Below are 17,275 nucleotides of genomic sequence, written 5' to 3' on the forward strand. Positions count from 1 at the left end.
CATGAGTTAACGGAACTGTTTCTTCTGTTATGAAGATAAGATCACAATGTCTTCCAAATTTAAGTGAGGACATGAAATATGATGCTTTTAAAGCATTTATGCAATGTAAAACAAAGATTATGGTAACCTAGATTAGAACTGCATCTGATCAAAACTGGCAACCTGAAATGGCCTAAAAGTCTGAATTAAAACCATTGACAATTAACAAACAGTCTGTTTTCAGATGTTTTACAAATCTTGTCAAGAACAAGAATGGCAAACAAACAGATGATAAATCTATCTATCTCTGTAATCTGCATACTGGAAACGCAACCAAGATGTCAAAACATATAAAATGACACCACCTTACCACTGACAGACCATCTAAACATGAAAAGACCATCAGGTTAATATGTGTATCACTAAAATTTATCATATCTAGCTCTGTATGTGAATCATATTGATATGTGGCATAGGTGTATCATTTCACCCCTACTTTCCAAGGAGGTAATTTGATTATTGTTCACCATTTCAGGTGTTTACACTGGTTGAATCTCATGCTGCACATTGTCTAGGCACATGTTAATATTGGGAGGAAACAATAGCTATACAGGTGATTCAGCCAGTCAATCCTGGCTGTATAAACTATGAAAGTGGACACTAGTGAACTATACTGCACTGTCTATAGAAAATTACCTGTAAACACCTAGAGCATAAAGTGATAGCTTAATATAGATAAAACCAGTCAAGCATGGCTTTATAAACTAACATGGATGCTAATGGACTAGAATACTTTCCACAAAAAATTATTTGTACATCTAGATAGCATAAATGTTACTGTAAGTCAGTCTGTTCCCCTGCCATCTTTATACACCTGCAAAAAGCTTATTTCTCTTTGCCAACAACCCCACCATAAGCTGAGGTGTACATTGCAAATCAAATCCATATGTTAGGGGTAACTTGTTGTCATTGAGTCAGCAGTACTGAAAGAATTTTTTTTTCTCAGACACATGCCCAGGGCTGGTGACTTTAAATAAAATCACAATCCCTAACTCAAGTTCCACAAGCCTTGACACCAATCTATATGTGTCCAAAATTGCCCCATTTTTATTGCTAATATTTGTCATCAAAACTGAACCTCAAATATTTAAAAGTCAAAAGCGAACTCATTAAATTGACCTTTGTGTTTATTTAGATCGCAAAATATTTCATGTAAAGCAATGTTTTCCACCAGTTACTGACTGATATCATCCATTGTACAGCTCAATTATTTTTCATTAAACTTTCATATGAAACAACTTGAACAACATAATAGCAATTCAACAAAACAAAAAAATACTTACTCATTGACAAGTGATTCTTTCTAATTATTTTTCATGGTTATTTTCTTTTTATCTCATCTCGACAGCTCCAAAGCCTTCATGGACCACATTAAAATCCTTTACTATCAGTGCTCAAAAAAATTATTTTTAGACACAGGCCAAGGGCTGATGGCTTAAAAAAACTACAAGCCCTGACAGAAATTCCACAAGCCTGGACTCCGATTTCCACATGCCCAAAATTCTCCCTTTTTTTAAAAGTCACACAATGTTGCAAAAGCAACAATTTGAATATAAATTCAATAAGGTTCAAATGGGTTAAAGAGTAATGCAAGTGTCATTAACTTTCACCAGTACACTCACCAGGGACTACATGGTCTTGCTGTTCAAACTTCTCTGCTGGTTTCTCTAAGTGAATCCTGGTCAGAACCGAGTTGACATATGTTGATGTGTTGTTTGCAGTATGTGCAATGAATTAATAACCCCCTTTCTTTTTTTCACTGGCGTCTTCACAGTGTAAAAACTCTGTCAACAAAGAGTTCTGAAATTTATTGAAAATCACTGAAGATGATCTTTTCTCGAAACATGATCTTGTCGGGGTTTGGAAGTACAAAATCGTATTTTAGCATGAAACTCCATGCTTCAATACTATTTCAGACCTCAATTTTACACAGGACAGTGGTGATCTGATTTAGATTCTGGCATGTTATGGCAGGTATGTCAACATATTGAAAACACATTTACACATTTCATCAGTGTTATCAGTTTCCTCATAAAAATTAAATGTTGTTTCGACAAGCCCAATATTCACCTCTGACTTAGAATACAGGATGAACCTGATCTAAAACTAGAGGGGCCCTGGGTATCGGGCTATCAGATTTTTTTGAGCACTGCCTATTTATAATACTTTTAAAAAAAGCATCTTGTATTTAGCCTAACTCTCCAGATTACAATAACATGGCAATCAATTAAAGTTGTTGTGTATACAGTATATGTTAGCAGTCATGCCATTACTCAGCCACACATCATTTCACCAGTTTCAATGACTACTGAAACCGTTCTGGTATCCAGTGGACTCAGGTTCTCGTTTCTGTAATGCATGGATAGAATGCATTTAAAAAAGCCTTTTCTATCTTTTCTTCAATTTAAAAATTATATATTTTACATTTTAAAAAAGAAGCAGATTTCAACTATAAAATGGTATGTGAAGTAGACATTCTTAAAAATTGTATTTTGTCCTATGATGGGTAGGATCATATGTATGTTAAAGTCAAGCAAGCACCAATTATTTGTAAGTAACTCAGGCAATCTGTTCCCCATTCATAAGTCAAATGTTTGCTTTGTACAAAGTGTGTGATTTGGATTTTTAACATGGCTTTAACAATTTTTCAGTCATATCGTTATAATGTCTGCAGTGTGGCAGTTTATAGTGATGTCTAGCACTGGGGCATCATGCAGCAGACATGTGGCATGATGCCCCACCCAGTCACATTATCCTGACACCAAGCCGACCAGTCCTAACACTAACCTCTTAATGCTGAGCGCCAAGCAAGGCGGCTGTTAGTACCATTTTTGTAAGTCCTTGGTATGACTCGGCCAGGGACAGAATCCACGACCTCCTGCATCCGAGGCGGATGCTCTAACCACTAGGCCACCGGTGTGGTTTTGTACAAAGTATGACAGTAGATAATCTTTGTAAGGGCAAGGGGCATACTTGGAGATAAATATCAATAATTAAATAATAGTATTTCAACAGCATGAAAATAAATTTGTGTATTTTATCAGTGTGGCTGGAGTTTTCTCAAGCAAATCTTTTCTTTTCAACAAGCCCAACAGACACGTCACTTAGAATACAGGACTGACCAATCTGAAATTAGAAAGGCTCCGTGTGTCAGACCATCCGATTTTTTTTAGCACTGGCCAGAACAACATTTCAGAAAAATGGACAAGCCAAACTGGATAGATCATGAGATGGACACGTAGGCTGTTTAAAAAAAATAAAGACAAAACTGAATACAATTATATTAATGAGTGCATATGCCGCTAATAATTTACACGTTACATTTTGTCCATCTTTATGTATCATTTGTGTTTCCATTGATATATCCATGTCATATGTAACAAATAAAAGCCCTGAATGATCCGATCCATAATATCCAGTAATATGAGTGACAAACAGATGTTCTCTTTGGTTCAAGGATAATAATATTAATAATTTATTGCACATGCCAGAACTCCAATTTTTGTGAAATCCTTGGAGGAAAAAACAACAAAACCTGTACCTGTCTATCAGCAAAACGTTTTACCAGAAATCAAACCTCTGCAAACACCATATATCTAAAGAAGCTAACAAGCTTCCAGTAGTACTGGATGAGTAACAACAGTAAGAAGACTGATTACAGCACCTTAACTGCAATAACACAGATTTTGTTGCACACAGGAATAAAAATGAAGCGCTTAAGAATAACGATATGAGGACATATATTTTTACTGAAAAAGAAGAATAACAACAAGAGAAAGGATTTCAAATTTATTTAAAACTTGACAATGACAACAGACATGATTGTTGACATTAATCTTTTAATAGTACAATGCTGACATTTTTTTTCTGAAATCAACTTAAATACAATTATACCCAAAATCAGTCTGTTTAACAATCTACTGCAACAGACACATACACATGCAAAATGTGCACACACATAGAAGAGAGAAAATGAGCTGGATGTCATCTATCACTTTATTATATTTATTTTCTTGGATTTCCACCATCCCCTACATCATGAAGCATGTCTAAATCTGTGTCATTATTATTGTCTCTGACTAGGTTCATCTGTTACCAACTGGAAACTGAAACTGACAGATTCTTCTTGTCTTTGGATGTGTTGGTTACTAAAAGCATTATAAATTTAATGGTGGGAATGGCACATTTTTCTTAAGAAATAATCATTCATTTTCAACCTATTTCATACAGTATCGTAGAAAATTGAACTATGGAATAGACTATATCCAGGTGCCATATGATCCATTTCGCAGGTATTGGTGAAAAGAAAAATTAGCAAGTTTAATTAACATGTTATTATGTGCAGTTCATACCAGTTTGCCTTAGATCTGAGACCAAAAAGTCAAAAATCCGGACATAAAATCGGATTCCAACCACGGGTAAATTTTCGGTAGAAAAAGTCAGGTCCAAAAAATGAGGTTTTTTATCTGTATTTTGTAGTGCAACTAGATATTCCAATTATTTGGTATCATTGTAAAGCTACATCTGTCTACCTTTCTATAATACCACCCACTTTAGTGTATCATGCATGACCATGATGCTACAGAGCTCGGCAGTAGGCTACTACCTCCTGCCCCATTAAGTCGTCGCTAGGGGTTAATGTGTTAATAAACATTTAATATTTTTTTTCCACATGTGTGTACCTGACCACTGAATTCTGGCAAATAGCATGGATCAAATTAAATAATAAAATGTTTTCAGAATTTTTAAGTAGGAAAAAGTTAATCTTGTGTATGTTCTGCAGATAACAGTGTCCAATTATATATGTTCATTATTATATGTCAAGTTACTCTTTTATGTCAGGTTTCACAAAAAGGTTCAATTAAAAATGCTGTGAAATGAAATATTTTTTATTATTATGCTTGTTTGTGCCTATATCCACTTTTAATTTGCGCAAAAGGAGGACACCAAGTTATATGAGCAATTTTTTCAATGTGTTGTTTTTCTCATCATGATTAAGTCAAAATATGACTCTCTTAGGTCAGTGTCATAAATATTCATTAAATATAAGCTCAAAAGTATTCAACCAGTGCATAAAAAACATGATGTTTACATAATATTCAATTTTTGGCATATATGTAACACTTTTGGAACCCATGATCTCAGCCAAGCACCAATATTTGTGTTAATGATAACATGGTGTGTATTTGTGCTAACCATAACATCTATATACGTGCTGACCATAACATGTTGTATATCTGAGCTGACCATAACATGTATATTGGTGCTGACCATAACAAGTTGTATATATGAACTGACCATAATGTTGTATATTTGTGCTGACCATAACATGTATTTGTCTGTGTACAAGTTTTTAATGAATGAATCAATTACAGTGACAATTAATACAAGACTACTGTCACCTTCACAAGACCTTTCCTTCATATGTGGTTAATTCATTTAACTGCCTACTATAAAGCAGATATATGTGGAAATTTAATTTACTGAGTTAATGGCCACAGACTGATTTAACCATATACTGGCATATCTTCCCTAGCATGTTATACTAAAAACAGAAGTCTAATGGCAGAGTTGAGTGTACCTAGTAAAAGTTAAGTTTCTGTTATTTACTGTTGTAAGAATACATTTTTGAAATTCATATAAAAAAAGATCATTCAAGCTTCCTCGCTTACATGTTTGTATGTTGTACACATATCATCTACCCTAATATCAACCAAAGCACACAGCATTATTCAAACTCAACAAAGTTTGTTCGTCTGTGTGTGATTTGGATTTTTAACATAGCGTTAACAATTTTTCAGTCATATCACTACGATGTCTGCAGTGTAGCAGTTTAACAATGGGACATCATATCACAGACGTGTAGCATCATGTCCTACCCAGTCACATTATCTTGACACCAGGCTGACCAGTCCTAGCCTTTCAATGCTGAACAAGTAGCAAGGCAGCTGTTAGTGCCATTTTTTAAGTCTTCGGTATGACTTGGCCAGGGTTCAAACCTGTCGCCTCCCACATCTGAGGTGGATGCTCCAACCACTTTGAACACCGGAACAGTCTCCTAGAAATTCTGCTTTTTGTATAAAAATATTTTGAGTTTTTAAGTGAGGATATTCCAATAATGTGTGGAAATGGATGTTTCATCTAATTTAACAATTTTAAAGAGAATAATTTCTCACAAATTGCTGCCTAAATGATTAAAAAGACATTTTCTTGAAACACCTGCAATAATAGCAGTACACATACCTTACTTTTTTGTTTTCGGTACATGTACATTATTTCATGGTCCAAGTCAACCAAACACACTGAATGCTTTACATTTGTCATTGATATTCATAAGTTCAGAGTGGAAAGTGTTCAATGCTTATTTATGGTGAAGCATATCCATAGTAATTTATCAGTTCAGTAAAAATATTGTCAGAAATGGTTTTAAATCTGCTTGGAATTCGCCACTGATACAGACAACATTGGGACTCTTCATGGGACTTTTAGAACTAAAACTCATGGAATAATCCCTGCTCCATCAAGTTCCAATGCACTGATCCAGTGTATAACAAAGTAGGTACTTACCCTAAAGTCGATACCAACTGTTGAGATAAAACTTCCCGAGAGAAACGCACCGTCTTTAAATCGGACAAGGAGACAAGTTTTTCCACATCCACTGTCTCCAATTAACATCACCTACAAAAACATGAGCAAGTTAACCTCTACCAGTAAAACTAAAATAAGAAAGCCAACTGGATCAAAAGCTACCTTATCATGACCAATGTGTACTTTTTGTAGTCGTTTATTTTGGGGATTTGAGTCAAAGACCTTGGACCAGAGTTTACATAGTCATTAATATAAAAAATCAGCCACCTGTATCATATGACATACTTGAAAACAGTATGTCAATTGAAAGGATACAATTCAGTGACATTGCAAGAAATTCTCTCTCCCCCCCCCCCAAACTTAATTCTGGGACACCAGTCCAATAAAAAATATTGTTTTATGATAAACATGCTCTGCCTCCCACCCCAGTATTTATCATCCATTTTGGCTGAATGGATTGATATTTTTGGAATAAATTGTTTGTTAAAGTTTTAGACGATGTTACTTACAGCACCAATGTTTAGTCAACAGGTATCAAAGAATGGCTTGTTAAAATGCTGTGTATGCCTTTTTTTCAGGAGTTCTATTAATAGTGCATTTTCCCAAAAGCCTGTTTGAGTAACAATACTCAGCTTTGAAAAGTGGAACTTATATGACTGTAATCATTAAAGTAGGTAGGGATAAAAAAGGAAAGTTATTTTACTAAAGTCATCATAGAATTATTGCATTATCCCTCTTTTGTCAAACTAGGTACATCTATCCAGAAAAAACCAGATCACTAAACCACTATCTGTTAGGTGTTAGATCTTGATTCTGTAACAAATATCTCAGTTCATTTACAGTATTATCAATTATTTCAACAGGCTCCCAAACTGAAATAAATTCATCAATATCATGAAAATAGTCGTTTCAAGACAGCTTGCAGGAGGTTTTAAAGAAAAATACTGTTGACTATAAACCATTATTATGAAAGTGAAATTTCATTTCAGGTAACAATCAACTGATGATTTTATGGGCAACAGAACAAGCTGATGCGGTGGTATATAAAAAAAAAAAACTACTGAAAATGAAGACTGTCAATTTGCTGAAAATAATTACCATAAAAATTAGCTATTTTTTTTAGAAGAAACCTGCATATGGGTCGACTGTGTGCATTTGTGGGCTTGAACCTAAATCCATTTTTATGTTATTGCTGTCATCATACAGGTCATTCTGAATGTAAATGAGACTTCATCTGATTCAATTATATTTATAATCAGCACAAAGCAAGTTTTGTCAAATTCAGGCGTGCATGATATCATTTTCATCGTTTCAAAATTTTCATCATGGATAGATCTTTTATAAGTTGTAAGCATGGTTTGCCAATCATATCAAAAAACTGTAGCTATCTGGCTAAATATAAACACTACAGTCTGAGGGAACTAATTTAGTCGTCTGTGCCCCTATAAACCATGACTATGCAAATCTTCTCAACCTACCGACTGCATTTTCTTTAGAGACCCTAAGGTTCCCTGGTTTGATAAAAATAATGCACTCACGCCAAATGTCAATAAACTTGTACCCAGTTTCTTATTATTTAACAGTAATCGTCACCTGACATTTCACTTGGCATATGTCAGTCAAGAAGTTCATTTTTAGAGTTCGTTCCACATAACATCACAAATTGTAGCCTATCTGTAACCTAAAAATTTTCCGAGTTACAGATAGGATAAAATTTGCTATGCGGAACGAACTATACTGTACAGCTGAGCGCATGTTGAATTGTTGTTTAAAACCATGCAGACTTTAAATAAATCTTATCTTATTATCTAGAGAAGCATACTCGATGACGGTAGCCTTCGCAAAATCAAAGTGTCAATGTTATCATACACTAAAGTTAGCATACAGCCCTGCCATGATTGCTTCTATTAATACTGACATATTTGGCATATCTTATTACGAAATTAAATGTATTGAAGTGTGCACAGAGTACTGTGCAGTGCTAAAGTGTGAAATTAAAAAGTGCGCATGAACTTAAGAAGATCTAACCTTGCAAGAATTATCAAACACCTCTGCAGAAGTACTCGATGCATTACGAGCAAATCCATTCGGTGGATGTGAGTCTTTTGGAGATGAATTAGAGTCCTTCATTGCAAGAATACATCCTACACTTTCAGCAAAATATACAGCGTAAACAACGTTACAGTACACGTGATGGCCGGCTCGTAAAATTCGGAATGATGACGTCACAACTGTCAAGAGGACGCGGTTGGGTTCACTTCCTTTCCATATTGTCACGCTTCAAGTCTGCGTAGGACCGTCGAGTATGAGAAAATAAGTCTTTAATGGTTATCTCCCTTACACTGTGTGATGATGAAAATAAAATGCACAACGTACACCCATATCTAAATTATCAAATATCGATGAAATGTTCTCAGGCAACACAGAAAGGACAACAAAAAAGACAACAACACTCCCCCCAATCACATTTTACAGCTTGTAAGGCTGAATATCTTAATAATTAAGATTATACCTGGTTTAGATGGATGCTTCTTCAGTGTGATTTTTTAAAGTCGTATTTTCATTTTTTTTAAAAAGACCAGAATTAACGTCTGAACAGATCACGATAACAATAATATTGACGTATTTTCCATTTGTGAATAAATCATGATCCACGTCAAAAACACTCTTTTGGGGTCAACAAAAGCATTAATTGAAAGAAATACTTCATCCTGACAATCTAGCAACAAAATTCAAGGTGAATAACATTAGTTAAAAGTTAACGATGCCCTCGTACTTATGTTATCATTATCACTGATAACAAAATGAACCACACACATAAATATTAGTTCATTTGCTTTTTTAAATATCTAAAATGATCAAAAGGTTTCCTAAGGCCCAGTAAGGCTGAGAGAGAGAGAGAGAGAGAGTCGCATATGCCGCTGCTAAATAAGAAACAATTTCATCTGAATTACTCTTTAGCAGGTCTAACACTAAACAACAAAAACATGTTCAATACATAAGTTAGTTGGATTTCTGAATGTGTAAACCTAATCATACTATCTTGACTTTGTGTATCAGTACCTAGGTTTACCCGTAATTCTATTCGTAGCTTGTTGGCTGTATCAAAATACACATATTCATTGATCACGAAGTTCAGTCATACAATATCTATTCTTATAAACGCTCTTAAATTTCGTACGTCTTAAATTATAAAATAATGGGTGGCGGACATTCATCTGTTGCTTTAGCATGCGGATTTTACCTAAAGAGAAACTAAATTTATGATCGTTTATGTATTAGAGGTTTTAATATGAATTTGTTTTGTTTTATTAGGATAAGGAAGTGTTGCTATTTTGTTGTTGTGTTTTTTAAAGGCATCTCATGGCCCATCTCACGATGTATAATAAATATTTCTGAAAAGTGCTGGTGCCATCCGGTGCGACTTATTTTCCCAACCAACAGTGGTGGGGTTTGGGACATTTTAAAAGTAACCAGAAAAGTTTAGAATCTTTCTCTAAACGTGCTTTTACAAGACTTGCATTTCCTTTGTTTTGTATTCTCTGCGTTTATGCCTGGTTTGCACATCTTTCTGAAATGCCTGTGTAAAGCAAAATTACCCGTCACATTATTGCTTCTGAAGTTTCTAAGTGCATCAAGTATGCAATCCGTTGCTGATCTGCAATCTGCATCTAGCAAGGGTTGTTTGACGGCCGAAATATCTTCTAATTATATATATATATATATATATATATATATATATATATATATATATATATATATATATATATATATATATATATATATATATATATATATATATATATATTTCATCTACTTTAATAGTCTGTGCTGATTCACAAACACTCTTCATACAATGATTTAAAGCATTGTCTTATTTCGTTATGCTCTATCTAGCACTGTGAGTATAGTACGCGATTCGTTTTTAATAATGGTAAACAAGTTTTCTTCTGCATCTATTACGAGCATTTAGGTGACGTATATACCACACCCAAACTTAAATATTTCCAAAGGGTTTATACATATTGAGAGAATTTCAACCAGAGGATATGTTTTGACTTGCTCTCTAATTAATACATTATGCTTTACGTGTCCATTTACATAAACACCAATACCCCCAAAATAATGTTTCTCATGAAGCTCTTGATCTCGAACCTGATATAATTACATGAATTTTATCATTAGCCCAAGTCTCGGCCAGTGCAAAAAAAATAAAAATAAGAATCATGCTTTAAACTAACCAAGTCAATGAAATCCACATGCTCGCCATATAACCTTTCCGTCAAACCTGAAATATTCCAGATGCAGAACCTAATTTGAACACTCATTTATATATCACTATCGCATGCTAAAATTGACATCGACCAACCCCCTATTAATCCCTTATACGTATATTATCATGCAGTGCATCATTGCATACATATTCCGTTTTATGTATAGTATGTCTGACTTATTTCAAGTAAGCTGTTTTATCATCCCCGAACGCCTGTATCAAGAAAAGGATAGAGAACTGTAAGTGCCTGACGTTCTGTTTCTGGGAAGTCTTCATAAACACGGATATGCGATTCAGCTACGTTTGGATCATCTTGGTATTCATTGTCAGCTACGGTTACTTCTCCTTCTCAATCTCTTCCTCCTGAGCGTTGTTTCGATCTGTCTTAGTAACTCCTGTGCACTTCTTCAAAACTATTTCATTATCTTTAATGCCAGAAAATTTAACAATTGCAAGCAATGGACTCAATTTCGAATGCAGACAGTATGCTCGGTCAATTTAAATTTTCGATTCGTCTCTATCCAACGTCTGCCTTATATATTCTATTATCGTGTTTTCAATGTCACTTCAATTTCATATATTTCTTGAATACCATGATGGATTAAATAATCTCCGCGTGATTAGGCTTTTTGATTCTCAAGTTTCTTTTCGATTGTCAGAAGCGTTATACTTCTAGACTTAACAATGATCAAGTAAGATCATTCATTGTTCTTAAAAAGTTTTATTGTGCAAATTTAATTCTTCATTTGATTTTTATAATTTTTCATTTCTATGTTCGAATCGATTGTTCAGGAGTCGCACATTACTAATATTACGTATGATCTAAATAAGATGATCCGATCTTTGTGGACTTTGCAGACTTACGCATCCGTCCTTGTTCCTATGTTAGTCTCAGGCGTTGATCCTGGCTGAGTTTCGCCGCTGCAACGGTTTGTTTGATCTTGACTGAGCCATGCATTCATACCAAAACATTTTCTCTCCGAATGTCAAAGCCTTAGTTGTTTCGCCTGTCTCTGATTGTAGCTATGGCATATTCTTTCGCGAAAATGCTCAAACCTGTCTGATGTTTCTTAGCGGCCTCCCTGATCTTCCACTTCCAGGTCCTGGGTTTGATTCAGTTTTATGCAGAACCAACAGGACAAAAAGCAGAAGACGTATCTCTAGGAATCAAACAATTTCTAACTGCAATCTTCCCCACGATAACGTATGTCTTCTCAGCGTGCGATATGTACGTATGGTTTTACCATATTTTTCATATTAGTGTTGTTTGCATTTGAGTAAACATAAAAGTTGTTGACATGTTCTTTCTTTCTTTCTCGCTTTTTGTTTGACACCACCACTATGTAATTCCCAAAACAGAGTAACTTCTGAATAAATTCACCCAAACCGAAAACACCTATCAAAAGATATATATATATATATATATATATATATATATATATATATATATATATATATATATATATATATATATATATATATATATATATATATATATATATATATATATCACTATGTGTGTGCATGTGTGTAGAAAATGTAGACGAGGGTACAGTCCAGCAACCAGTACACTGGACTGGTAGGTTTCTACTTACAATATATCAATTATTCCCATAAATTATATTGAAGAGTCAATCAACATAACAAAAGCTGTTATTGCAAATCAATAACAAGGTTTAGAACGTAATGATATCGTGTGTTGATTATGGGATGGGGAAATACTAAGTATACGAACCAATGACTAACTAAGGATAAATGGCACCCGAGGCGAGGATGAAGTCTCAAAGAAGTTTCGATGCCCCAAAAGGTACCCATGGTTTTGGCGCCTCAAGACCTCTGGCGCCCGGGGAAAACGCTCCATCTGCCTCCTGTTAGTACGCTACTAGTACAGACAGACGCAATAATATGTATGGACATATTACGAAGTACGAAAATAAGAACTGATTAATCTATAAGGTAGATACGAATACTATAAATGCAGGTGTAGGAGTTCTTAGATGATTCGAGTTTCATAAAGTTGTGTCTGATACGGTATGTACACGTCAAATTGATCGCTCTGGTGGCTTAGTGGTTAGAGCGTCCGCCTCGGATGCAGGAGGTCGAGGGTTTGAACCCCGGCCGAATCATACCAAAGACTTATAAAATATGGTACTAACAGCTGCCTCGCTAGGCGCTCACCATTAAGAGGGTATTGTTAGGACTGGTCGGCATGATGTCAGGATAATGTGACTGGGTGGGACATCATGATACATGTCTGCGGCATGATGTCCCAATGCTACACATCACTATAAACTGTCAAATTGTATTTGTAAATATGTCTTTCAGTATAGCAAGAGAAAGTTATTATTAGGTGAGTTTAGTTTTAACACCGTGCAGATTCATAGTGTATTCTTAAATGATATTTTGGGTGAAGGTTGTGCGAAACGGAAACCCTTGTCTGACGTCACACGCATTCGGTTTCGAGTAGTTACAGAATATATGCATCCAGAACGGGCATGTTTTTTTTGTGGGTTTTTTTCCGGGAAAATAAACAAATCTTCGATGACTGAGCATTTTGTACTTGATATTACAGCTTTAAATATTTGAAATGCTACATCCAAAAAGAAAATGCCAACCCCTTAAATGGTTAGTCTGTAAATTACAGACCGTCCTTTAAAGGTTTAATTCAATGATTTCACAGTGTAACGATACTTGTATCACCTTCCAGCCGTCTACTGAACAGTTGAAGAGTGAATGATTTGAAATGTGCAATCGTAGAAACAGCTCATGAATATACGGAATCACTGAGGAGAAAGGTGAAAAAGACCGATCAAATTGGGGTTGACATCCACACCTTTGGGTTCTCTGTATTTTACAAAGTTGGAACTGCACAAACCTATAGATTCAGACTGACACTTTCGAAATTTATCGCGCACAATATTGAAGTAGAAATATTTTCAAAAACATATTTCTTTTTAAACAAGCCACTGGAAGACAAATTTGTGACTGATGCTTCAATATCGTCTGAATCGATGAGTCCAGGAGAAGGTACAGAACCCAACAAAACGCATGGCATTCATACACGAGGACATGACCAGCATGCATGTCATTCATCCTGGAGGGCATAACCTGCACGCATGGCATTCATCCACGAGGACACGACCAGCACGCATATCATTAATTCCTGAGACCGTGACCATCACGCATGGCATTCATCCACGAGGACACGACCAGCACGCATATCATTAATTCCTGAGACCGTGACCAGCACGCATGGCATTCATTCACGAGGATATGAACTGCATGCATGGTATTCTTCCACGAGGATATGACCATCACGTATAACATTCATTCACGAGGATTTGACCTGTATGTATGTCATTCATCAGGAGGGCATGACCTGCACGCATAACATTCATCCACGTGACCGTGACCAGCACGCATGGCATTCATTCACGAGGATATGAACTGCATGCATGGTATTCTTCCACGAGGATATGACCATCACGCATAACATTCATTTGCGAGGATTCGACCTGTATGTATGTCATTCATAACAAGGGCATGAACTGCACGCATAACATTCATCCACGTGACCGTGACCAGCACGCATGGCATTCATCCGCGAGGATATGACCATCACACATGCAGAGTGGATCTAACGCGTCAGTAAATGAACACTGAAGACAAGTAAATGAATTTCTAGACATGGGATTGAACAAATTTCATAACACTTCAAGACGATACGGTCGAGCGCGTACTGAAGCAAGAGAAGTTGAAAAAAAAATAAGATCATCTTCTCGAAACAATTTCTTTCCCAACAACTAGCACGATTTGAAATTAATAGTTGTCTGCCAATGCTTCATCTCAGTTTTGAAAAAGTGATAAATTAGTTATCTGAAGAACCAAGTAACACTTTCTGTGTTAAATCGTATGCCTTAGGAAATTCAGTTTTTAATTTGGTTTATGTGCAGTTACTAGGTTTATTCATTTCATTGGTGAGCTTCTTCTTAGTTTCTTTCCTTCATATTTATTTGTGTTTCAGTTCAATGGTAATTTGTGTCACTGTTTTTCCGCAGTGGTTCAGGATTTGCAATGAACATTTAGGACATCTGGTACAAGATCTGCACATAACAAAGTGAGCTGAATTATTCAAGTTCTCTATTGTATGACCTACATTTAACGTTGTGAGTTTCTTTATTTAGGCCTTCTGGTACGCAACAGACATTTAACATTGTGAATTTGTGTATTTGTGTGTTCTGGTTCAGTCTTATTTTTAATCGTTATTTTCACCCCGAGTTTCACGATCCACATTCAACTTTATTAGACGTTTCTTCCGTTTTTCGTATTACTGTTTAGAATGCAGATAACCTCTGACAACCTTAAACCAAACACTGAAAACGGAGTATTTATATTTAACAGCCAAATTTTGCTTTTTGAATACAAAGTTAATTCAGAGTTAATTCACAAAGCAAATCTATTTAGCCTTAACAAAATTAGTATCTCAGCGTCTCTGTGACGTCTACTGGTCACGAGTTGACACAAACCGCTCTCTACTAAATGTAAATGTGTCCACATATTTATTTGAACGGCAGATTGTTAGAGATATAACAGAAAGAAGCGAAACCAACAAGTTTATTAAAATTAACAAACAATATTTATTTCTCTAAGTTACAAAGTGAAAATTTATGAGAATTACGTGTCCTTTCTTTTTAAAAAAAAACATAAACCCTTTTTACTCAATACTTCCGATTTTTGGCACATCAGCATTGAACTTTTTTATGTCACGTAACTATTGGACTTCTGATGTCATGGATATGTAGGTGAGTTGGGTTGCCATATGAATAGCAATGCAAATGGCGAGTACCAGGTCAAATTTCGTCCAAACTGTAGTTTCGCCTGTCAGCGAATTCAATACATAATGATTGTTAAATACGCACGCATTTTTTAGAAGAAAATTCATCATCCTATCGATTTCATGTAGGTATTGCTGCACGTAATGTCGGTTAAGTTTGCTAGACCAGGTGGTAAGCGACTACCATACGCCGACACAGCGAGGTGGAGGCGAATTTCAACTTTTCAATAGGCAATACTCTCTGACCCCACAAACCAACAGAAATGTCAACATATCTAACATAGGGTAGGAAGGTTCGGAGCAAACTTAGACTAATGGCCAAATTACACGAAGTGATAACTAAGAAGGGCACATAAACCTTAATGTTTTACCTCCTGTTTAGTATATTCAGCGGGATGTATAGCTTAAACGATTCAAATGGGTAAGTGTTTTGAATGTACGATCCATGTATGTACGTTTTACGGATTTTTTTTTCTCCTTTGCATTTCATTCTATCTTATTAGATGGCTTACACTCTCTTAGCGCCCGACTGTACTAGTAATGCTCTCCTGGATCTAGTCACGAGTCATTTTCCGTTTGATTAATAGCGATGTTTCTTAATTTTTCTCTCTTGGGCTGGATATTGCTCTGTAGTCTGTAGCGTGATTCTGTGTAAACCCTCTCTTCACTTTATTTGTACATTATTTTACATTTGTCCTGTTTCTCTGTTAATTGAGTAAATTATGTATACTTTCCTGTAGCTCATGACTTTTGTTCCGTTATATCTTTTATCAGAGTTCTTATATATTATATAGGAGTATAAGAACTCTGGTATATATATATATATATATATATATATATATATATATATATATATATATATATATATATATATATATATTCTAAACATTCTAAACAGTAATACGACAAAACGGAAGAAACGTCTAATAAAGTATATATATATATATATATATATATATATATATATATATATATATATATATATATATATATATATATATATATATATATATATATATATATAGTTATTGTAATATAAAATTGTTTATTGGACCTGATTTTATTTAGAATTGAGTTCAGTTCTGTTTGCTCTGACTTTTTTAATATTCTTTGGTAAACACCAAATAATAAAAACACTGTATCTAGGTTTCTGATCTTGATTCAGAACCAGTGACAGTTTTAGTAAACAACCTTTTTATCCAATTTTTTAAAAAATTCTTTCTTAATGTAAGAATTAAGTTAAGTCAAGGCCATACCTGGACGACGTGATAATTATCATGTAACAAACTTCCATTCCTTCTGGAAAGATGAACTCTTGACCTCCATCCGGGAATCTGTTTTGCGTTGTTATTAGTCTTATAACTGTTGCCTTTATAGAGATTAGTCAGTCGGGCTCCAAACATATGTTGTGACCAGTTTGAGTTGAAATTGTATTTTATTGAATTTCAAGTGATTCTTTTCCCTGGAAATACATAACTGCTCCTACAGAATTCTTGGATAAAGACTTTTATTAGAAGTTATACTGAATTCAAAATTGGAAT

General features: G+C 35.0%; 1 protein-coding gene across 6 annotated transcripts in view; it reads right to left on the reverse strand.

Annotated features, from left to right (window-relative positions):
- LOC149803465 (ras-related protein Rab-26-like) overlaps positions 1-17,275 on the reverse strand; it is a 163,483-nt gene that overhangs the window by 67,899 nt on the left and 78,309 nt on the right. The window contains exons 1-2 of one of the 6 annotated variants that reach the window (XM_089953179.1): positions 8,656-8,861; positions 6,607-6,717 (exon numbers count right to left, since the gene is read on the reverse strand). The exons of 2 other annotated variants lie outside the window; for them this stretch is intronic. In XM_089953179.1, coding sequence (XP_089809305.1) covers positions 6,607-6,717; positions 8,656-8,757 — 213 coding nt within the window. In that variant the 5' untranslated portion in view covers positions 8,758-8,861. Of the gene's footprint in view, positions 1-6,606; positions 6,718-8,655; positions 8,863-17,275 lie in introns of those variants that run through there. 3 more of the 6 variants (XM_089953178.1, XM_089953181.1, XM_089953180.1) reach the window with 3 other exon arrangements.

Source organism: Sinohyriopsis cumingii, chromosome 3 (genome assembly GCF_028554795.1).
Source record: "Sinohyriopsis cumingii isolate HCF-2022 chromosome 3, ASM2855479v2, whole genome shotgun sequence".
NCBI lineage: Eukaryota > Metazoa > Mollusca > Bivalvia > Unionida > Unionidae > Sinohyriopsis > Sinohyriopsis cumingii.